General features: G+C 41.2%; 1 protein-coding gene across 1 annotated transcript; it reads right to left on the bottom strand.

Annotated features, from left to right (window-relative positions):
• Positions 1-525: 525 nt before the first annotated feature.
• On the bottom strand, positions 526-24,583 carry TMEM183A (transmembrane protein 183A). The gene is made up of 8 exons (XM_030221521.1): positions 24,329-24,583; positions 22,350-22,439; positions 20,779-20,943; positions 19,340-19,499; positions 8,962-9,142; positions 6,797-6,877; positions 3,513-3,671; positions 526-988 (listed from the first exon to the last, which is right to left on the bottom strand). The coding sequence occupies exons 1-8, from the start codon at positions 24,390-24,392 to the stop codon at positions 803-805; spliced, it is 1,086 nt and encodes a 361-aa protein (XP_030077381.1). The 5' UTR covers positions 24,393-24,583; the 3' UTR covers positions 526-802.

Genomic DNA, 24,583 nt, shown 5'->3' with positions numbered 1-24,583 from the left:
AAGGTGGGAATATAAAAGCCAGGCGATATCCAAAGATTGGAACCAAACCGAAATTAAAATAACCAGCGTTTATCATCATTTGTTTGGGAGTCAATTTTTATGTGCAATTGTTTTATCATCATTTGTTTGGAAATTAAGAAACACTGGTTATTTTAATTTCGGTTTGGTTCCAATCTTTGGCTAGCCTGGCTTTTATATTCCCACCTTTTTTGTTTTTGTCATTATGCGAAGGCCCAGTGCTACCGAGCTCCCCTCAGCATAGCCCTACTTATTCCCAAAAGAGGAAGGGGAAGTGGCAGGATATTCAAATGTAAAAGGACTTCTGTAGAGAGAAGGGAAAAAAAAAAAGAAGGGACTCAAAAGCCAACATACAGAACCTTGGAGCAGAAACAACATGAGAATATACACGGAATGGACATTTCCAAAGTAATTCTAAAGCTCCAGTCAAACAGTCTGGAAAAATGTATGAGAAAGCAGCAGAATCTGAGGATACCAATGATTTTTTTTTTTTTTTTTTTTTTGGGGGGGGGGGGGGGGGGGGTGGGTAGGAAATGGAGCACTCATTAATACTTTAAGCTCTGTACTTAGTACATCGGTATCCAGAAAAAAAACAAAACCAAGGATCAGCTCCTTCTGACGATGAGAAAATTCAGCCTCTCTTAAAATACAATGTATGTAAACTGCTGTAAGCTCTTTTAATAACTTCACATGTTTTGTTCAACAGATTCAGAAAACAGTAGGTTTTGGGTCCCTGTGGAAGCTAATCTTTGATGGAGGGCAGCACAATGAAATGCGCAAGAGACTAGAATGTAGGGAAGAAGGGATATTGTGGATGCCACCAGTCCAGGAGTCGTACACTATGCACAGGGTCCAGCACCACCTGCACCCCTTGCTCTCCTCGTGGCTTCTTCCCATTCAGCACCGGGAAATCTTGGAAGACCAACCTCACCCGGTGATGCCTCATGTCTGTGCTCACGTTTATAGTGAACTAGAGAATAAGTGGGGAGGGGAGGAAAAAAAAAAAGCCGTTACTAAAATTTGCTTAACTTGAAACAGATTTAAACAGCAGTAAAAAAAAAAAAAAAAAGAGCAAAACACATTAAAATAAAATAGTGTATTTAATATGTATATTGTTCTCCACTTTAGAATGTTAATCATAATTTCGATGTATTCTACATTATTATTAGAAACCTATTATAATTAGTATAGTATAACATATAGAAACAAAAACTCATTCCTAGAAAAATTCCCATCTAAATCAGTGCATAAATTGCAAGACCAAAATATTTCTTGGAATAAAGTCTGTTTTTCACCAAATAGTTTTCAATGCATGCAACTGATCTCCATAGGAAAATATTGCACAAAATACTTTATGGAGATAAAATATTGCAAAGGATAAATACATTTGTGAAGTGAATTTTGTACAGTTTATCTACTTGCACAATTTGCTGCTTTACCTAAGTTTGTATTATACAGCAGCTTATGAACAACTGATTAAAAAATTAGCATGTGGAAGACTATATAATAATGTTACTATCCGTAAGGTATGGCATCACTTGTTCCACTGGCCTCCGTCTACACTAGACTGCACTTCAGAGAAACCACAGCAAGGATCCCTCAGAATTAATATCAACTAACCAAAACATTAGTATTAATCTGATACACCAGAGAAATGAATCCGTAACAATCTACAATAGTTAGAAACGCGTCACTGTTTCCTAAGCTTAAGAAGAGCAAACAACAACAAAACCCGGAACGTAACCGAATACCCCAGTTATTTTTACATAAAACTGGAACGCCAATCTAAAAGTAAAGTTTTGGCTCATTTACTAAATTAGAATCTTCAACTGTAACCTTCAAGGCAGCTTACATCTAAAACTAAATTCAGGAAAAGTAAAATTTAACACACATAATAGTTTATGTCAAAGTATTTTTATTCAGATAGAATATCAGAACACATCAAGAACCCCCCTCCCCCAGCATATTAGAAATCATGAGGAGGCTTTACTTTTATACCTCCTGATAAAGAGCTTCCCACTTCCTCATAAATACAAGCTGGTCAAGACAAAATTATGCACTCCAGGAATTAGCAAGTGCACCTAACAGGGCCAAGGGAGGGGGGGCAAAATTCCCCATGGCCCGGCATCCAAGGGGGGCCCGCCCAGCGCTAGCATTACTGTCCTGTCAAGGCAGCGCCGAAAAGCAGAGTGCTTCCTTCCTGCCGCGTCCAGCCTCTTTGGACGCAGCAGGAAGGAAGGACTTTGCTCTGTGGCGCTGCCACACACAGGAACAGGAGAGCAATGCTAGCGCCGGGCACTGGGGAAGTTTGCTGTGCACAGTGACATCCTGGAGCAAGAGTGCAGGACAAATAAGCGGGGTGGCGGCAGCGGGCGGGTAGGCCCAGGGGGGTGTTTGCCCCGGGCCTGGCTTTGTCTCTTGGTGGCCCTGGCACATAACAGCTTTAAAAAAACCACCAACTTCAAAATGTTCTGAGAGACTAGGGCTGTAACTGAAAAGGCCCATTCATGGGTACTGTCAGGCTTCACATCTGTCTTTGGTGGGATCTGGAGAAAGGTCTCATGGGATGATCTCAACATCCATGAAGGAACAGAGTATAACCTGCTCTTTCTAATATAAGAGAGGGGCCCAAACCAACAACTTGGAATGTGCCCATAATCAAACAATCAACGAATGGAGATATTACACATCTGAAGTTATATATTCATTTGACACAACAAGGATCTGATTTAAAGATCTCTTTCTGTGATAAAGTGGGCCCAGTGATGTAGGATATTTATGCATTATCATTCCAGATGCCAAAATGTTCTAGTGCAGTAGTATTAACTAACAGTCCTCAAGAGCTGTAAACAGGTGGAGATATCAGGACGCTCCAAATTAAAATGATATGAAAATCTCTCTCATGCATACCTATTTGGGATTAAGCCACCTCAAGCATTAGAAGTGAATCTCACTGCATTACTAGATCCTGCCCAATGAAAATGGATCATACTATATGGCTCAGTTCAGCACTTTCTACCAGGGGCGTATCTGAGGTTTGGCGGTAGGGGGGGCAGGGGCTAGAGTGAGGGGGCATATTATAGCCCCCCCCTATCGCCGTTAACACTCCCTCCCCCGCCTACCGCCGTCACCTACCCCGAGGTCCGCTTCCTCCAGCTTTTTAAAATATTGCTTCAGCTGGCGGGGGACCCCAACCCCCCGCCAGCCCAGCCGCGATCTTTAACTGACATCCTGTGAAGGGATATGTTTTAGCATCCAGGACAAACCCACCAAAACTGCCTCGTGAATATTTCAGTTCACGTTTAGATTCTGGGCTTGCAAAGAAGAAAAAGACTGTTGCTTAATTCCAGCAGTCAGAAATCAGACTCTGCTGAGGTTTCCATATGCTGAGGTTATGGGGGGGCATCTATTAATTTCTTAAGTGCTGTCTGAACCTGCTTTCCCATTCTACCCCCAACCCAGAGGAATGTCCAGATACACTAATGACCACTTACAAAGGCCAAGGTCATGCCCATGACAATGGGGATGCAGATGAAGTTTAGGGTTGTGACTTGCAGCAGGCAGCAGTCCTGCTCCGGGTTGGTATGTACCTCCTCATACTGCACTGGGGGGTGCAAAAGTCCATTGTAACAGTTGTTCTTACATCTAGGTACCTGAAAATGGGAAGCAAGCAGTCAATATTACAAACTTACATGACTTGTATGTTGAAGGATATCTGCCAGTTGGCTTTGAAACATTCTTGAGATTCTTTGGTTCTAGCCGCCCATACCTAGTTACATGAGCACACAGGAATCTGCTCAACTATCCCATTCTAGAGCCTCACCATATAGGAATGAAGGGATTCAATACTATCCTATAATATAATTCTCACCTCCAACGTTCTGTGCATGGGACCGTGGATCCGTGGTCTGCGAGGCACCATCAGTGACGTTACACCTCACGCCCCTCCCACACTCTGCCCCCCTCCGCGTAACCTAACCGCCCCTGCCGCCCAGCTGAGCAGAAAACCGCCGCCCCGACACTGCCACCCTCCCGAAACTACCGCCCATTTGAGGACAATACCGCCGCCCCAACATTGCCGCCCTCCCGAACCTGCCGCCCAGCTGACCCGAATACCGCCGACCTGCTCTCCCACACTAACAACAACAACAAAAAAGAGAACAGACAGCTGACGTCTCTGCAGCCGCTCCTCCTCTCCCCTTACGTCGCTGTCCCTGGAGAAGACCCCGGAGGAGCGCAGCGACATCAGAAGGGAGAGGAGCAGCAGCTGCAGAGGTGCATTTTACTTTTAACAACTTTTTAAAAAATGTTTCTTTATGTTCCGGCTGCTGCTGCTGAACAGGAGAAGCAGCAGCAGCCACAGAGTTAGCATTTGTGGGTGCCGAGGGGGTTCATGTGGGCGGGGGGGAGGGGCTTCGTTATGCGCCGGGGGGGGGGGGGGGGGGGGAGTGGGTCGGGTGATATCGCCAGGGGGGGAAGGGGCTTGCAAATTGCATGCCCACACCAAAAACCTGCAACAAAACCTATTTTAACCCCCTGACTTCACTACTATAGCCTACTCTGAAGCCTGCCTGCCACTGCTGCTAAATACGAAGATTCATTGGTACAGACAACCCGCATCAACTCTATCGAAGGTAAACTATGCAGGGGGGGGGGGGCAGGGGAGGCGGGACCCTAAGACCACAGAGGGGGGAAGGGGGTCCTCAAACCACAGAGAGAGGGGGGCCCTCAGAGCACAGAGAGCGGGGGTCCTCACACCACAGACATGGGGGGGGGGGGTGAAGAGGGGTCCTCAGACCTGAGAGGGGGAAAGCAAAGGACACTCACTGTCTTACACACACACTCGCACACACTCATTCTCACATAAACACACACTCTCTCACAGACACACTTGCACCCACTCTCACTGTCTCACACACACACACTTGCACATTCACTGTCTCTCACGCACAGTCACTGTCACAGACACTCTCTCAAACATACACACTCCGCCAAAAACCTTGCTAGCGCCCATTTCATTTCAGCAAGAAACGGGCCTTTTTTCACTAGTTAGTATATAAATGTAACGTGCCTTGAGCTACCACTGTTTAGATTCAGCTCAGAACTTTTCAAATACACATTCATTCGTTAAAGAGCAGTGCATTAATCCCTAATTCCTTTCAATGTGCATCACTTTGTAGTTGTCTGCATTAAATTTCATTTGCTATTTGGATGCCCAGTCTTGTAAAGGTCCTCCTGCAATTTCTCACAATCTGCATGCGATTTAACAACTTTAAATAATTTAGTGTCAATTGAAAATTGGATTCACTCACTGCTCCTCTCTCAATTATTTATAAATATGTTAAAAAGCACCAGATTGATTTGATTTATTAAACCTGATGAATCTCTTTTTACAAAAAGTGACAAAGCGATGTATAACTGTTATAAAAACATTATAAAAAGGGTTAAAAACAAATTCAAAGACAAGAGGAAAAGGAAAGGAACGCAAAGAAGTAGAGAAAGAGAGTACAGACAACCGTAAGTCAGTGAATCCTACGCAGTCTGTTTAGTCTAAGTGACTAAAAGGTACATTTTTAACACATTTTTAAAAATTTAGGATAGGAGCGCTCCAAACGGATAAGATAGGGAAGGGAGTTCCAAAGGGAGGGTGCTCACCAGAAAAAGGGTCGAGTGCGAGTGGAGTGCTTCTTTTAATGGGGGGATTCTAAGCTGATTATCAATAAAGAAACAGAGGGTTCTAGAAGGAGTGCAGGGGATGAGGAGAGTGGAAAGTAGGAAGGTATACCAGAATAGAATACTTTGTGAGCAAGGATAAGAATTTTGTAGTGAATACTGGGGAGAATAGTAGTAGTAAGAGATAAAGGATGGAATAGAGAAGTCCTAGTATTTTTGGAAACAGTAAACAAGTTCCACTTCAATAATTTTATACACCTCTATCATATCTCCACTCGGCCGTCTTTTCTCCAAGCTGAAGAGCCCTAGCCGCTTTAGCTTTTCCTCATAGGGAAGTCATCCCATCTCCTTTATCATTTTCATCGCCCTTCTCTGTACCTTTTCTAATTCTATACCACGTGCTCCTGAGCGACTTATTGGTTTTACCCCAGGCTCCAGTTTAAAAGCTGCTTTACCTCTAACACTAATGATCTATCTCAATCTGAAAACAGTACAGACCTGGATTTATGGCACATAGGAGCTGAATAAGCTCTGCAATCTATTAGGCATTATATAGTTGTTAAGGCTTTTCAGAGTGGATTTCCAGATCATGTCCTAATATTTCTCCTGATGCCTACTCCATTGTGTTAACCACTAAACTATTTCATATGGCTTCCTGCAGGTTTCTTTCTGGTTGTAAACACAATTTTGTTCATGACCCCACAGCAGCAAAGTGTACAAACATGTCCCCCACACGCACATCTCCCTTCTCCCACACATGCAGTCACATGGTTGCTTACAATCTGCCCAAAGGCCATAATTGCATACTACTACTACTACTAGTTAACACTTCTATAGCGCTACAAGGCATACACAGCACTGTACACCATACACTTAAAGACAGTCCCTGCTCAAAGAGCTTACAATCTAAATAAGACAGACAAACAGACAGAACAATTAAGAGGTAAGGGAATTAAAGAGGTGGGGATAAAAGGTACAGGTAAGTGAGCAGTGATTAGGAGTCAAAAGCAGCGTTAAAGAGGTGGGGTTTTAGCCTGGATTTGAAAATTGCATACAAGCTTATCCACTCCCATACACACCCAGTATTAAGTAAACTTTTACATACCTGTGTTTTGAACTTGAAATTGAACTCCCACAATGCTTCTTGCCTGTTCCTAACAATCTTCCTGCACCAGAAAAGCAAACACTAGGAATAAAAAAATACAAACATTTAGAACTATGAGAGACTCTAAACAAAAATACAAGACCAGCATTAAAAAGAGAAGCCTATAAAGTCCTAACATTTACTGAACCACCTCCTTTATGATAGAGGAGTACTTGGTAGTTGGTACTGCATGCGGAGAACCAGGAAAGCCACCTGATGCCATTGCTTAGGAGAACCATCAAATCCCAGATGCTCTTGTGACACTGGGTAAGTCAATTAACCTTCCACTGCCTGAGATACAAACTTAGATTTGAAATCTTTTGGGGATGAAAAAAAAAAATACCTACTGTATCTGGATGTAACTTGCTTTGAGCTACCAGTCTAAAATGAAAGAGTGGAAAGATTTCCTTTTATTGTAATTCACCTCCAGCTGTTTTAGTGAGGAGGCTTATCAAATATTGAAAATAAACACTCAATATGCCTTCAATACAGTTAAAAGCCAGCAGGCAAACTCACACCCTGGCATGCATTAAGGCTCCCTCTCGTTACATTACAAAAGGTTCTTATATTACACCTGTTCCATATGGTTCTATGCAGATTCCAGAGGGCCAGACATCTTCTGGGAAGATCACAAGTTGAGCTATCCTCAAATATCCATTAAAGAAAAAAAAAAAAAAAAAGCTTTAAGCAACTTTCTAAATAATTCTGTAGCTTTCTAATTTGATACCGCAATGATCCATCATATACACTCTAATGCAATACCACTTTTTCTCTGGTCCCGAATTGTGATCTTTTCATACTTGTTTGATTAATTTTACTACGTTATTCGTGTTCTTTATGTATCACCACTTGTATCTAACTCTGGATTGGCGATAGCCATGACGGAACAATGTAAGCCACATTGAGCCTGCAAACAGGTGGGAAAATGTGGGCTACAAATGCAACAAATAAATAAATAAATATGGACATGCATTCCAAATCGTTGATGCAACTGTATATTTTAATAAATTTGTGTATTTTCTTTTTCCTGTATATTTATCTAGATCAACACTTAGAAAAGTATACGTGCACACACATTTCTACAGTTAAGTGCATTTATCTATATGCATTTATATATAGATAAATATATATAAATATAGATAAGTGCATTTATCTATATTTTTCATCAAGCACTGCCATTTCCTCCCCTCCCCCTCCCCACTGACAGTTTGAACTTCGTGGGTGTGACTTGGATCTCTTTCAGGGAGAGAAAACTAACAACTTATACCAGCAGCAGCTTCAGAGAGCATTTTCCATCTCACAGATAGGCTGCAGAGAATACCTTCTCCTGCTTTAGACTTAGTCCCGCCCACCCAGCCCTAGAGTGACATGTCTTATATAACCTCCCTATCAACCCACTCATTACTTTTACATCACCCATTTCTATTCTTCTATCACCTTCTCCCACTACTCCAACCAGAGTTACACCTAATCACACTGACCACCCTTCAACATCTTCAGTCCTTCTGTGACTGTTCTCTTGTGCTTGACTGCTTAAATATTAAATGCTTTACTTTTTGTCTAGTTAGATTGTAAGCTCTTTGAGCAGGGACTGTCTTTCTTCTGTGTTTGTACAGCGCTGCGTACACTTTGTAGCGCTCTAGAAATGTTAAATAGTAGTAGTAGTAGTATATGCAGAGGAAAAATGAGAGGAAACAAAGTTGAGCAGTGCATTTAAGTCATTTCATAGCATCTTACAGTATTTTGGACAACAGGTTCAGGAGCTTGAATGTTTGACAAATAACATCGGTATAGTGCCACAATCCAACCCGCAATGGGATGGTGTCCACCGTCCCTGTATTCATCTCCAACTCTGAACCTTTTAGTCAAGGACGAAGAGGAATCCTTGACCTGTGCCAAGCTGCAATTATACTTTAATACAATAAAGCAACAGGCGTAGCAGTGTCATAAGCTGAGCACATGGTATGACTGATCAGCTACTTACCAGTTGTTATTAAAACTGCAATAAAACATTTTGAAACTGCCATTTTCCAGTTGTATGAATATAATCAGAGAACACCACTTGATTCTGTATACCTAGCAATAGCCATTTCGTCAAAGAAAAGGTCCAGAAACCCATTGCTTACTTTGGAATTAGCTAGTGTGCTGGGTGTGGACTCAGGAACAGTGGGATTTTTGGAGACTCGGGAGGAGAAGGGCTCATACATGTGGTATAAGGAGCGAATGACTCGCACACGCAGGCAGCGCAGCACCCCTATGCATTCTGGCTGCAACCGCAGAGGCAGGTAGACTTCCCGGTGGTAATGCCTGCAAAACAAGATCAGCTGTAAGAACTGAAGCCCAGGTGTGACTACAAAAAAAGCACTGCTCCAGCCTCATAGGCCACTTAAATTTTTCCATTCAATTTTACCATTTCAAAGCTTGTATAATGCTAGTCACTGGTGTCTTGGAATCTCAGATACTCCAATACACAGTAAATTCTGTCCATTACAAGCTCCAAAGGGTTCAGCCATGTGTGTTAAGGCACACCCCCTTCCCTCCTTCTATAAGCTTGCACATATAATTTGACGCTTAGCAGAAAAAGTTGCACGTGCGCATAACTTGTTCAATTATCTGATAACTGGCACTAATTGTCACTAACGTGCAGTTACATGCATACTGACCTTAATCTACACACTGAATGCGCAAAATCCACAGCACCCAACTGCAAGGGGCGTGCTTTGCACTTATGCGCACAGGCTACAGAATATTATCATCAGTTACATGCCTGACCGCAGTTAGCTCAATGGCTGGTGTAAACGCTTGCACCTAGAACAAGTGCTGATGTCTAACGTTAGCAGCATAAATGTGGACTTGATAGTATTTTATAATCAAAATTATGCATATAGAATTCACACTTACCACATATTATCCCAATGCCTAATTTTAGGTGTGACCTGTAGAGAATTATCCCCAGCATGTTCAAAGACTTGACACGGCTGGTAGGGATTAGGTGTGTTGCAGGAGCGATGTGCCCAATCCCCAAGGAGGGAAAAATCGCTGGCTGCAGCTAGTGCAGCACCCTTAAATGTCACCACGGAAAGCAAGACTTACAGCACATCTCACATCACTCAGGTATGCAGTTGAGTGTAAGAAGAAAATAAGCTCTTTCAAAGGTTTCAAGCCTCTCTTTCTGCTGCTAGATCTTCTGTTTCAAAGAGAAGGGGAACGGAGTAGCCCCAGAAGTACTTTGCAGTTTTGTTTTGTTAAGCTGTGTTTATGCTGGGACCTGACAACAGCCCATTTACTAGCTGCTGCCAGGCATGTGACACATGGCACAGAAGTAGAGCTGCAGCAAAGCAGAGTATTTTTTTTCATGAATTGAAAAAGGTGAGGCAGCTTGGTTTAGCACACCTGACTCCAAGTGAATCATTCTGCCTCCAGAAGCCAGAGAACATAACATGAGAGTACTATATATTTTCAATCTAGAAAACAGAACCTGGGAAGCATCTTATCTTTAAAAAAAAACTGGAGACCATAACAGAAGACAGCTGAAATAGTGTTACCTTCCTAGGCCACTGAGAAGTAAAGCCTAGTGCTGTGTGTTGTGACCTCTGCACCGGGCACAGAATTTTGTGTTAGTGAAAACTGGAGTGTTAGAAACTGAAGTTGTTCAGGTACAGTAACGTAGGCAGCTCATATATTGTCCACCATCGAACAGGTCTAGCAGAACAGTGTGGCCTCTCAGTTAAAAGACGGTCAATGGTACAAATTGTGGGGGTGGTACTATAATGATGCAAAATCCTGACCACTGGGAACTGAAGTGAAACCACCAATCATTTTACATAGGTCACTGAACTAGGTTTTATGAAGTAGCAACTTAACATGCACTACTGACAAGTTATATTACCTAGAAACATAGTAAATGACGGCAGATAGACCTGTACGGCCCATCCAGTCTGCCCAACAAGATAAACTCATTTTACATGGTATGTGATACTTGATGTGTCCTTGCCAATCTCAAGGCACAGACCGTAGAAGTCTGCCCAGCACTCTTCTTGTACTAAGTTCTGAAGCAAACATTGAAGCCCCTTAAAATTTACACTCCAGCCCATCCATATCTATTCAGCCACGATCAGGGCGCAGACCGTAGAAGTCTGCCCAGCACCAGTTTTGTTTCCCAATTACCGGCGTCGCTACCTAAGCTCCGCAGATCCATTTCTTCAAAACATTCCTTTGTGTTTATCCCATTATCGTTTTCATCTCCACCACCTCCCGCAGGAAGGCATTCCACATATCCACCACCCTCTCTGTGAAAAAAAAAAATACTTCCTGACATTACTCCCGAGTCTGCCCCCCTTCAACTTCAATTCATGTCCTCTAGTTCTACCACCTTCCCGTCTACGGAAAAGGTTCTTTTGTGGATTAATACCTTTCAAATATTTGAACGTCTATTATGTCACCCGTTTCTCCTTTCTTCCAAGGTATACATGTTCAGGTCGGAGTGAAAGGCTTTGTATCCCCTGCACCCTCCAGACTAAAACTCAATACAGAGAAAACACACTGCCTCATCCTCTCATCCTAATACAATACGAACATACCCACAAACTTAATCACCCCAGATTATGCCCTCCCTATTTCAGATAACCTGAAAATCCTCGGTGTCACAATCGACAGGAACCTTACACTCAAGAGCCAAGTCAACTCTACAATCAAGAAAATGTAATGTTTCACTCTATGTGGAAACAAACGCGTGAAACCATTCTTCCCAAGGGCAACATTCTGCAACCTGATACAATCAATGGTTCTAAGCCATGCCGACTACTGCAACGGAATTTATGCGGGATGCAAATAACAACTCAAAGAAGCTACAGACCGCTCAAAACACGGCAGCCAGGCTTATATTTGAAAAATCGCGATTCGAAAGCACCAAACCCCTTTGAGAAAAACTACATTGGCTCCCAATCAAAGAACGTATTACTTTCAAAATCTGCACCCTGGTCCACAAAATTATCTATGGCGATGCCCTGGGATATATGAATGATCTCATAGACCTGCCAACCAGAAACTCAATCAGATCACCACAAACATACCTAAATCTTCACCACCCTAGCTGCAAAGGACTGTACAAATCAATTTATGGATCCAACTTCTCGTATATAAGCACGCAACTTTGGAATGCACTACGAAAAACTGTAAAAACAATGTCCGACCACCTCAACTTCCAGAAATCATTAAAGACCAACCTGTTCGAAAAGGCATACCCTATACTGACCCAACTTAAAAGCCTGAACCCAGCAACACAAAGAAACCAAAACTTGTAATGAACACTATACAACTCCTCTTCTCTACGATTCCCTAATATGTCTGTAACACATTTATCTCATTGACAATAATATCACTCTGTATTTGTTTCATCACCGGAGGTGGCTAACGCCTCACTGTACTATGTAAGCCACATTGAGCCTGCAAATAGGTGGGAAAATGTGGGGCACAAATGTAACAAATAAATAAATAAAAGACCTAGAGGTGAGGTGCTCTGCATCCTGTGTCTATCGCCTGAGCCATCTGGTACTAGAGGTAAGAGATTCTATGCTCCTTTGCCTGTCTGTTCCCGGAACCATCCAGTCCTAGAGATCTCCAGCTCCACAGTACCCATCCAACCTCTGATAGAATGTACTTATCTATAGATAAGAACTAAATCTATATGTTCCACCTTTGCTTATACATTAAGCTGTCTATGAAAATGTTTTATTACGTATTACATTGACATTCTAATGTAGCATACTATGCCATACTTTGTATTATTGTTTGAATATTTTTTTACTGTTGTATTGTCTATTGCTTATATTTAACTTATTCTTGCTGTATGCCGCCTTTAGTGAATAAATCACAATAATAAATAAAATAAGGCTTGGACACCTAGGATAAAGTTTCAAAGGCTTAATTAGATGATTCAAAAAAGGAATTACATGGGTAGAAAAGACGAATGCACAAATAGTTTCAACCGCATTAGTGTTCCCTTCAGTGTTTTAGAGGCGCACCTGTATGTTTCATTCTCAACTAATGCCTGAACCTTACACCTTCATTTGAAACAAGTTATGCATACACTTTTTATTCATACCACAACCTAAGTGATTAGCCAGTCAGGTGCTTTATAAAAATCCAAGGGGTAAATTTTCAATATCAGGGGATATCTAAAGCTGCCATTGCTCCTGCTAATTGCTTTGCTGTGCAAGAGTCCAACATCTATCAGCTGAAGAGACATTAACATCTTTCCTCCTACCAAAGAAAAGAAAAGGATACCAACACATCACCCTATACATCATAGATAGGTGCTGATCATTACTCCCAAGCTTAAAATCAAACTAATATAAACCTTTCTAGTTCTCTTACAATTCTTGCCTCTCTGAGAAGCAGTCCTGTTTACAACAGTCACAGCTTATAATCACGCAACTTTGAGATAGAAATGAGTTGCCCTGGGATTGGCAGAATGGAATCTTGCTACTATTTGGGACTCTGCCAGGTACTTGTGACTTGGACTGAAAGCAGGATATTGGACTAGATGGACCATTGGTCTGACCCAGTGTGGCTATTCTTATGTGCTGTGATGCAAGTTATGGCATCACTGTCAAAAGAAGTTGGATATTAGTACAGTATGTGATAAAATCTGTACCGCATAGGACAGCAGCTCTCAGCCTTCAATTACTCTCCATCAGTCTCTGGGTGGAAATGATATTTTGATTCTAACCAAATCTGCTTATGGGAAAGATACTTCATAATATAAGCCTGTTGGGCTTTTGGTAGTCATCTTGAAGTTTAATATTAATGTAATAGCTCATCAGTATAACAATCTCTTTTTTTTTTTGATAGATATTTTTTTTAATTTAAGGCACTGAGCATTTTTGTAGGTGCCAGCCACATACAACTGCAAAAATATCAGACAGAAAAGGCAACGGTGGCTGCCTAGATCAGCAATAGCATACAACATGCAACTACAGTATGACAGGCAAGTAGGGCTTTATGTAAAAGCTCTGTTTGAGGTAAATCCTTTCTGCTCTATGCAGTAACAAGGCAGAATTTTGGAATTGCAAAACTACTTTAAAAATTCTAACAAGGATGTGCAAGGTGGATTGTAAGGAGTTAATCACTCACTCAAAACAAGCAGCTCAACTTGTTTCAACTTGTTGGGATCAGTACTGGGATTTTTAAGAACACAACATCCAGAATGAGTGACCACCTTGAGACAATCTACAAGATAAACAGTAGAAGCTGGACTGGGTTTAAATCCCAATAGAATTTGATTGCTGTCAAAGGCTACAGTAGAGTTAAAAAAAAAAAAAATCCCAACAAGCCTTGGCATGTGAGTCAATTACTCCCAGAATTACAGTCAGATTTAAATAGTCTTTTCTGCAGCCACAGTAGTACTATTAATAAACATAATCCCACAACAAAATGGAATATAGAGAAAAGTCTATGCTTAAAAAAGCAAAAACAAACTTCCTGTTTTTAAGAAAGGCGCAAGGATATAATCCACAATCACAGCTAGTAGATACAATTAAAAAATTCCCCGTAAGCATCCAGTTGGGTGAAATAGGGGCCCTTGTCAGGAATAATATTGTTGACAGAAAATGATTTGGGGCAGCTACTGCTAACTGAAGACCGATGTGTATGTTTCTAGCGATCTCGCTCTGCAGAGAAGAACATAAGCCAAGTATAACTTTTTGTAAATAATCTATATGACACAGTATCTCTCCACACTCGTCCTTCCCTACACCCCTTCTCGTGCACTCCGCTCCATGGATAAATCCTTCTTATCTGTTCCCTTCTCCACTACTGCCAACTCCAGACTTCGCGCCTTCTGTCTCGCTGCACCCTACGCCTGGAATAAACTTCCTGAGCCCCTACGTCTTGCCCCATCCTTGACCACCTTTAAATCTAGACTGAAAGCCCACCTCTTTAACATTGCTTTGGACTCGTAACCACTTGTAACCACTTGCCTCCACCTACCCTCCTCTCCTCTTTCCTGTACACATTAATTGATTTGATTTGCTTACTTTATTTATTTTTTGTCTATTAGATTGTAAGCTCTTTGAGCAGGGAGTGTCTTTCTTCTATGTTTGTGCAGCGCTGCGTATGCCTTGTAGCGCTATAGAAATGCTAAATAGTAGTAGTAGATAGGTTTAACTGAAATGGATATGTAAAATTAGAAGTGATAAAGTGTTTTGCATTACAAGGTGGACATGTGTTATATATACATTTTGTTGTTTAATTTTTAAATTTATTTGAAAGTGGAGCTTGTGATGGTGATTTTTTACAAGAGAAGAGTGATTTCAGCTCCTGGATTTTTGTATCTTTTCACGGAAGTCCCTTTCTCCACATTCTTTAAAGTGTGATTGTTGATCAGTGAAATACACATTTCCTAGTAGATTCTAACTTTTAAAACACTGCAAAAAAAATAAGGAAAAAAAGCCTGTATACAAAAAAAAAAAAAAAAACCCAGCAAGACAAGCTCCAAAGAGAAACATATTAACTGCGCTGGTTCTACTGAAGCTCAAAAATGGGATACAAAATAAAGTTTTTCAATTAGTAAATACCTAATTGCAGTAGGCTATATATTGTGTCAAATGTATTGTTAAAAATGAAAGCTAACACTAATATTTTAAGCAACTATACCAGTTTCTGTCTGTCTCATGTCTTATCTAGATTGTAAGCTCTTTGAGCAGGGACTGTCTTTTTTTTTGTGTATGGTGTGCAGCGCTGCGTATGCCTTGTAGCGCTATAGAAATGATAAGTAGTAGTAGTAGTTTCTGGTGGTTTAAAATTCTCTCCTAATATTTTCATGATTCACTAGCACATTGCTCTACAATGCAACGGTTGCTGTTTGTTTACCAGTATTGTAGGGTGTTAAATCCATTTTATCTTCAGTTAATATAAAAATAATGATAAATTAACACTGGTCGTAGGTTTTCAAATGGCTTACCATCCCTGATCTGAAAACAATGAAAAGATGGAATCTTAAGTGGTAACCCTTGTAGTAACACTAGTATACTTCAGATATTGTTTTCATCTCCCCCACTTCTACCGGGAGGCCATTCCACGAATTCACCACCCTTTCCGTGAAGAACTATTTCCTCAGGTTACTTCTGTCTATCATCTTTCACTTTCATCTTATGCTCCCTCGTTTGAGAGCTTCCTTTCATTTGAGATTCATCTCCAATACATTTATGCCATGTAAGTATTTGTTTCTATCAAACCTCCCCTCTCCTGCCTTTCTTCCAAGCATACATATTGAGATCTAAGCCTGTCTCCATAAGCTTTATGATGAAGACCAACCATTTTTGTAGCAGCCTCTGGGGTAATGTCTCTAAATGAGTTCATTTTGTGTACAGCATGACTAATAAACCACACTCCTTTGCCAGGGGGATCGTCTCACTCTAAAGTTTACTGCTAATGCTTATTTCTACATTTGGATTGTGCCAGGGTACCTCGCCCTGGAGTTCATAAGGTGTCGTCGTCGATGATACGCTGAAACCTTCTGCTCAGTGTGCTGCTGCTGCGGCTAGGAAAGCGAATAGAATGTTGGGTGTTATTAGGAAGGGTATGGAGTCCAGGTGTGCGGATGTTATAATGCCGTTGTATCGCTCCATGGTGCGACCGCACCTGGAGTATTGTGTTCAGTACTGGTCTCCGTATCTCAAAAAAGATATAGTAGAATTGGAAAAGGTACAGCGAAGGGCGACGAAAATGATAGTGGGGATGGGACGACTTTCCTATGAAGAGAGGCTGAGAAGGCTAGGGCTTTTTAGCTTGGAGAAGAGACGGCTGAGGGGAGATATGATAGAAGTGTATAAAATAATGAGTGGAATGGATCGGGTGGATGTGAAGCGACTGTTCACGCTATCCAAAAATACTAGGACTAGAGGGCATGAGTTGAAGCTACAGTGTGGTAAATTTAAAACGAATCGGAGAAAATTTTTCTTCACCCAACGTGTAATTAGACTCTGGAATTCGTTGCCGGAGAACGTGGTACGGGCGGTTAGCTTGACGGAGTTTAAAAAGGGGTTAGATAGATTCCTAAAGGACAAGTCCATAGACCGCTATTAAATGGACTTGGAAAAATTCCGCATTTTTAGGTATAACTTGTCTGGAATGTTTTTACGTTTGGGGAGCGTGCCAGGTGCCCTTGACCTGGATTGGCCACTGTCGGTGACAGGATGCTGGGCTAGATGGACCTTTGGTCTTTCCCAGTATGGCACTACTTATGTACTTATGTACTTATGTAACCCGAAAAGGCAACATACATCATCAAGATGTGCCTGGAGTTCTTTTTCAAAATGTGTTTATTCAATATGCTCAAAAAAACGTAACAATAGTATAACTAACCGCAATAACCATCTCATTCTCACCCCCACCCCTTGTGCCAGGAGATTTTTTAATCAGATTGGTGTCAATTTCAGTATCTTTCCACCACATTTTCTTGTTCTGATTGTGTTTGCTTATATTTCAGGATTTTGCTATAAAAGAAGACTACACAGTGCCTAACACTGCAATTCTCTAAAATATAGTGAATACCATCATCAAAACAAAACACGGATTGGCCCAAAGCTTTTCTATAATGGAAGATTTGTCCATTTCCCCCAACAATTGGGAGGGGGGGGGGGGGGGGGGGGAAGGAAGGAAGATAGAACTGTGCCCATTGTCCAAGACTTACTATATTCTAATCTGAGCTTTAAGGCCTAGCTTTCAGTATTTCCATAATGAATATGTGTGAGGTACATTTTCATACAGTGATGTTGCATATATGTCGCCCTGAATGGTTTCTGATCTTTAAAACAAAATGTAATATTACATAAAAGGGAACCTCAGTAAACACTTAATTTTTAAATAATTTATTCAAGCATCAAAGTTATACAACATCATACCATCCTTGTGAAAAAAGTAACTGCTCCTTATTCAACTAATTGACCAAACATTCAGTCGATTGCACACTTGCAGCCAGCCCTGTTGAATCTAAACCTCACTATATATTGAGCCTTACCATGAGAGTGGCGTACCAACCACTTAGTTTCTACAAGAACGCTATGCCACAATCAAAGGAAATTCCAGAAAAGATGAAGAAAAAAAAAAGTTGGTGAACTATACAGTCTGAAAAGGTTACAAAGTCATTTCTAAAAGCTCTGGGACTCCATTGAACCACAGTGAAAACCATTATCTCCAAACGGAGAAGACTTGGAACAATGGTGAATCTTCCAAGGATACAGCGGCAATCATCTAGGTAGTGACAAGACATCTCAGATCATCAAAAGATCTGCCGGCCTCTCTAGCCTCAGCTGAGGTCAGTGTTCATTACTCCACAATAAGGAAGAGGCTGTGCAAAAATAGGATTCATGGGCGGAAACTGCTGCTATCCAAGAGTAACATTAATATAAAAATCAATAACATAAAACCACACTTGAATGATTCCCAAGCCGATAATGTTCTAGGAACACAGTCCAAAGTGGGCCTCTTTGGACAACACAAGTCCCATTATGTTTGGAGTAAAGCAAATACAGCATTCCACAGTAAGATCATACCAACAGTCAAACATGGTACTGGTACTACAATGGCATGGGGATGCTTTGCTGCCTCAGACCTGGAAAACTTGCCATTGTTGGAAGAATCATGTATTCTGTGCTGTACCAGAAAATTCTTAATAAGAATGTCTGGTCATCTGAAGCGTTAATTGGGTTAGGCAGCAAGACAAAGGATCCAACAAATGAAAAAGTAAGTCTACATCCAAAGGGCTGAACAGAAAAATGTTTTTTTGAAGTTTTGGACTAACCTAGCCAAAGTCCTGACTTGAACCCAATACAGATGCTGTGGCAGGACCTGAAATGAACAGTTCATATACAAAAACCTATGAATGTGTCCGAATTAAAACAGTTCTGCAAAGAACAGTGGGCTAAAATTCATCAACAGTGACAAGAAAGACTGATATCAAATAATACATAAAGTGTTAGGTTGCAATTATTGTTGCTAAAAGGTGGTACAACCAGTTATTAAGTTTAGGAGGGGGGGGGGGGGCAGTTACTTTTTTCACATGGGTGATATGGGCATTGGGATAACTTTGTTCCTTAATACATGAATAACTTACACTTGGCATAAAATTATCCAGATAACAATAAATAGCACCATATTGTGAATTTTTATTCTCTCTATAAAAATGTTAAATATTCTGCATAAAATGTTTAACCTTAAAATCTTAAGGGGCAAGTTTTTCTAATAGGGAATACCTTGACATGGTTGTTTATACAAATATAATCAAATCCCTTGCTAGAAAGGATTTTAGAAACTTGCCTCGGGTTTGTGTGTAACGCACTGGGTTGCGCGTAGATTACTCAACAACCTGTACAGAAGTTAAGGCTGCAGATATGATTGATAACATACCAGCCTCAAGAAGCTTCCCATCACAAAGAAGGGAAAATTAAAATAAAAAAGAACAGAAGTGTAATACTTCACCGACTGCATTGTTTCACATCACACCTTTTGTACAATCTCATCCAAAAGACAGCAGTGCAAGAAACGGTCCAAGCATTCTTACAAATAAGAGAAAACTTCCCCACATCTTCTGGACGGATGTACGAGGCCAGCACCAGCCAGATGTCTATGGGATACTCAGCCCCTAGCTCTTTGTCCGTAATGTCTGAAAAGAATAAAGACAGACATTATTGAGCACGATGAAAGGTACCCAAATAGTTCAATACGTGTCAAGCAAAGCTCTTGTTTTAGTACATGTATTGAAGCCATACAACACAACTGCTGATTGCACCACAAACTGAGCCCATACCCATGTATGTACTCAAACATGGCATAGATCAACTTCAGCTAAATGCAAACATATATATTTGTAACTGGAAAATAACTGCCAGACCAAAATTTTGCTATATAAAACAAAAACATGGGAAGCAGTTTTTAAACAGACAATATAAAACGAGCAACCTCTATTTTGAAAGTGCTGTGCGAACAGGGAATCCTCCCCTGCAGGCTACTCTCACACTACAGAAAAAAAACCCCACCACTTAAAATATATATTTGTATTCAGGCAGGCAACGATTAGATAAAGTGAATTGGTGTAGTCAAGGCCACAGAATGTGTCAAAGAGAAATGGTGTTTGTGAAAAATATTGTGCTGATAAGATAGTAGCCCATTTTAATTAAAAATAAGAAATGTTCCCTTAACTGTAAATCATACAGATATGCACACAACCTGATGTAATGTTGAAGGCAGTATTGCACTAACATCTGGTTTGTATATATTTACTGACTTACACTAGAAGTCTCTTAAATTGACAAAATGGAACCTTTCAGGTAGCAACAATGTACTTATATATTTCTTAATGACAAGTAAAAAGAAATGCGCAGAAGAAAGCTGATGGTCTGCATATGAGGACGACAAATGGACTTTACCTGCTATCTTCTATTATATTATTAACATACATAGCTAACTGGTAAAAACCCCCCACTACAAATCCTGTTGCATTACACCATATTATGCAATGCATAATCAAGTTTGAAAATTTGATAATTATTTTTCTTTCATTAAATCATTAGGAGCATTTTGCAAGCAAGCTCTCACTTCTCAGCAGCAAGATTGCCGACAAAGACGCTTTACTACCTAGACCACTTGTTCTTACTCGGTGATCCAAGTGAGTGGAGGAGTGGCCTAGTGTTTAGGGTGGTGGACTTTGGTCCTGGGGAACTGAGTTCGATTCCCACTTCAGGCACAGGCAGCTCCTTGTGACTCTGGGCAAGTCATTTAACCCTCCATTGTCCCATGTAAGCCGCATTGAGCCTGCCATGAGTGGGAAAGCGCAGGGTACAAATGTAACAAAAATAAAAAAAATAAAAAAAAAACAGCACTGAAGAATAGGCTAGCACCAGCGCTTAAAGTATTGCCTTATTCCTCATAGTAAGAGAAAATACCTTTGCTTCTCTTACTCTTCTTTTTTCTCAAGGTGGAAGTCTCACTGTTGTCCTCTGAAATATCTGGCTCATCACAGCTTTCAAATAACTCTCCATTCTCAAGGACAAAGGTCAATCCCTCCTCCACAGGGACCCGGGAGGCCTCCAGGCCACATAATTCTTTCACTGAAAGGAAGACAAGTCATGCAGATATTATAAGGCTGTGTTTTAATATCAATGGCTAACTACCTTGTGAGGCCATCAGTTAACTAAGAAAACTGGCTGCAAAATTGCCATCAGGAAAAAATGCAGATGAGTTTTCTGTTATTTCATGTTGTGATGCACCATTCTCAAGTCAATAAAATAAATGCACTGATTTTTTTTTTAATGATCGTGTATTACAACAGGAAATAAATTTACAAAAGTAGGTAGGCCTCATGGTGTTTACCCATTCATGTTTTGTTTCTGTGTCACATATCTATATAAGCACGCAACTTTGGAATGCATTACCAACCGCCGTGAAGACTACATATGACCACCTAAACTTCTGGAAGCCTCTAAAAACTAACCTGTTCAAAAAGGCATACCTGAACGATCCAACTTAAATGCCTTAACCCTGCAACACAACAACATAAAAGCTCGTACTGGACATAACGTAACTCTTCGCCCTTATGATCCCCAATGTATCTATCACAAATGAACTTTACTCTACCATAACCTCATTCTGTATTTGTTCATACCGGTATTGGCAATCACCTTTACTGTACTATGTAAACCACATTGAGCCTGCAAATAGGTGGAAAAATGTGTGATACAAATGTAACAAATAAATAAATAAAAATAAATCTACATATCTGAAATAATTTTAGAAGTGCTCAGCATGAGGGTAGTATAAATAAAAGCAACAGTAAGCAATGCTGTGATCTTTTTATTACCACTGCTCAAAGATGTGTGTGGGGGGCACTAATATAACCATTAAACCCAGCAATTGTTCAATACACTTCCAATCTACATCATGATGGGAACTTTTCACTAGTATGGAACAGTAATTTAATGATAAAGTAACTCCTCTCTGACCAGTTGGGATCAGAGTCACAGTTAGTGGCCCATGAGGACTACCTTCTCCAAGACCAACAATATTATAAAGACACTTTAGTGATACACTAATAAGGAGTTTCCACAGCATAATCTATTAACATAGAACACTGGCCAAGGCACTGGGATGGCAGGCAGTAAGCACAAGACAACTTAGTAGAGAAAAAACATGTGTGTGTGGCTGTACACTCAAGACACTTGTGCTACAGGATTCCATATCCTTCATCACGCCCCCTCCAAATTACTCTGCCTCTTATACCACCAATATCCTCATGACATACACTCCTACATGCCCATCACTCCCCCTCAAATAATACTCAGCCACACTGCTAAACACCATTTCTCTCATCATAATTTGTCCTTCATCACCAGTTATACTCTTGACTCACAAGACTAAAATGAAGTAAGAAGAGAAATATCAACAAATCAGTGAGTCCTAAAGAATAACCCTTACTCTCATTCATGCACATACATCCAAAATTTGTCCATGTACTCACCCTCTTTTTGAACCGCATTGGCCACGGCTTTCTTTACTCGCCCAGACTTCACTAGAGCTGGATCAGAATTGGCAAAGTCAGCTACTGTTACTGAAAATAGAAGAGCAGGTTATATAAGGTAACAGACGCAAAGGCACATGATCTCTAAACTGAAAAACTACAAAGATATGGATCATTTGCTATAGCAAGTTTTGCTGCTGCAGATCTACAGATCTAGATGTATCATGGGATCTATCATATCAAGAAGCACTTAGGTTATATGTGTTTTATTTACAAAAATGCTTAATATAGCACTCATCCATGGAAAAATCCTGTACTTAGCAGCTTACAGAACTTCCATAAAACCAACTTTATAAATGGACTGTCTCTCTTTTCCTACCCTAGTAGTCAAAGTGAAAACTGCCCTTGAAATGTTCACAATTCTACACAGTGCACAACCCACCAGCAAGTCATAATCCAAAGACTTACTTGAAAATCCAATTATTTTCAGGTAAATGTGGAATTCTGACTTTAGTGACCTTTTTGGCTAATATTCTTTAGGACTTATGTTGTAGTGGTCCAACAACTGAATGCCAGTCAAATATACACTGATTTTGGAAATTCTAAATCTGGTGCTAATCTGCATCCTGTTCCAATGTATAACTAGTGTGTTTTATCCCATCTCTGTGGTGGATAAAACATACGCTACCCTCTCCCAGAGAGAGGGGAGGGGGGAGTCGTCTCCAGCCACACCACCCAGACATAGGTGGCAGTAGGACTAAGAGGGGTCCATGCAGTCCTCCCAGTGGTGCCACTTGCCATTCAGTACAAAGGGTTATTGCCGTGCTCATCCTTCCCTAAAGCTGGTCCTAGGGATGGACCATCCCACAGTGCTCTGCAATCCAGGGACACTTGAGCCTAGAGAAAACAGTACACTTGCATATCAGACATGTCAAGTGACCCAGTTCCAGGCTGCAGATTTTCAGCAGTCCTGGATTTCTGACCACACCATCCTGGTGCATTATAGGACTTGCAGCACTGATTTCAATAGGAAGGCTCAGGCACTACAAACACCACACTGCTTTGGGATGTAAATTGAAAATCTGGACCACCATGAAGTCCAGCCTGGAACTACATCACTCGGCATCCGTAGTACATTACGTAATAAGGTCTTCACAGGTTTCTACAAAACCGACTTATCTAAAAAAGTCACTCATTCCAGCCCTCACAAGCTGTTTCTCCAAACTAATCCCTGAAGCCATTCTTCTTCAACAAGGCCTATAATGAGAACTTATAGCCTCACTAAATTAATCAATGAAAACATTTATCCTTCGAAAAGCTTTGAAGACATTCTTCTTTTTCTGCTAGTCCCACAACGATAACCTATCGCCTTAAGTCACCCCACTAACCCAATCAATTAAGAATGCCTACCTGCTACAACTATCCTAATTACTCTCTTACCACTCCAAATCATTACACATTAATAACTGTATCTGATACCCTGTAATGACAATGCTTCAAATCTATGTAAGCCACATTGAGCCTGCAAATAGGTGGGGGAATGTGGGATACAAATGCAATAAATAAATACATAAGTCCACGTTTCCACGCATGGCGATAGTACTAGATCTAGACCCACCAGACATTCCCAGAGAGTTACTATACTGACACCACACACACAACACAGAAGAACGTCATGATTATGACACCCGATGACGTGGAGCAATTCTAAAACGCCGTCTTGTATGAAAAACAACTGAGCAATTTGGAGAAAGGCCTGAGCAGGAAAGCGGGGACTGGCTGCCTTGCGCGGAAAGCAACGTCCTTATCAATTTGATATCAAACAGGAGAACTTCAAGCAAACTCACAAAAGGCTGAACTAGGAGCAACAGGCTACATTCGAATCTCTCCCTCAGCGTTGACATAGAAAGCAAGAACGCAGCCAAAGCCCTTCTATCGCTCCTCGCCCGTCTCTATCCTCTCCCTCCAACTTCACTCACCTCTCCCCGGGCTCAGCTCTTCCAAGCGGAACTTGAGCCGCTTCCTGCCCCCTTTCTTGGGCATATCTGCGGCTCCCCCGCGGGGGTGTACACAGCGCGGACTAACGGGGGGCCGAACGGTATCATGACGCAGGACTGGAGCGGCGGCGGACACCCGGCGCGGACGGACACCCACTGACAGGCACTCCGCCGCTACCGGCCGCCATGACACGAGTACTCCCTCAGCGAGGCCGCGTCTCGCGCGAGCGCTAACTC

This window comes from Microcaecilia unicolor, chromosome 12 (assembly GCF_901765095.1).
Source record: "Microcaecilia unicolor chromosome 12, aMicUni1.1, whole genome shotgun sequence".
In the NCBI taxonomy this organism is placed as follows: domain Eukaryota; kingdom Metazoa; phylum Chordata; class Amphibia; order Gymnophiona; family Siphonopidae; genus Microcaecilia; species Microcaecilia unicolor.
The sequence above is the reverse complement of the archived record's forward strand: the minus strand, read 5'-3'. Positions and strand labels throughout refer to the sequence as shown.

Excerpts from the sequence above, each read along its gene's own strand:
- TMEM183A (XM_030221521.1), bottom strand. The coding sequence starts at position 24,392 with ATGCCCAAGAAAGGGGGCAGGAAGCGGCTCAAGTTCCGCTTGGAAGAG. Across the intron at positions 20,944-22,349 it reads CAATGCGGTTCAAAAAGAGG|TGAAAGAATTATGTGGCCTG; the intron begins GTGAGTACATGG and ends TCTTCCTTTCAG. Across the intron at positions 989-3,512 it reads TGGGCATGACCTTGGCCTTT|TTCACTATAAACGTGAGCAC; the intron begins GTAAGTGGTCAT and ends CTTATTCTCTAG.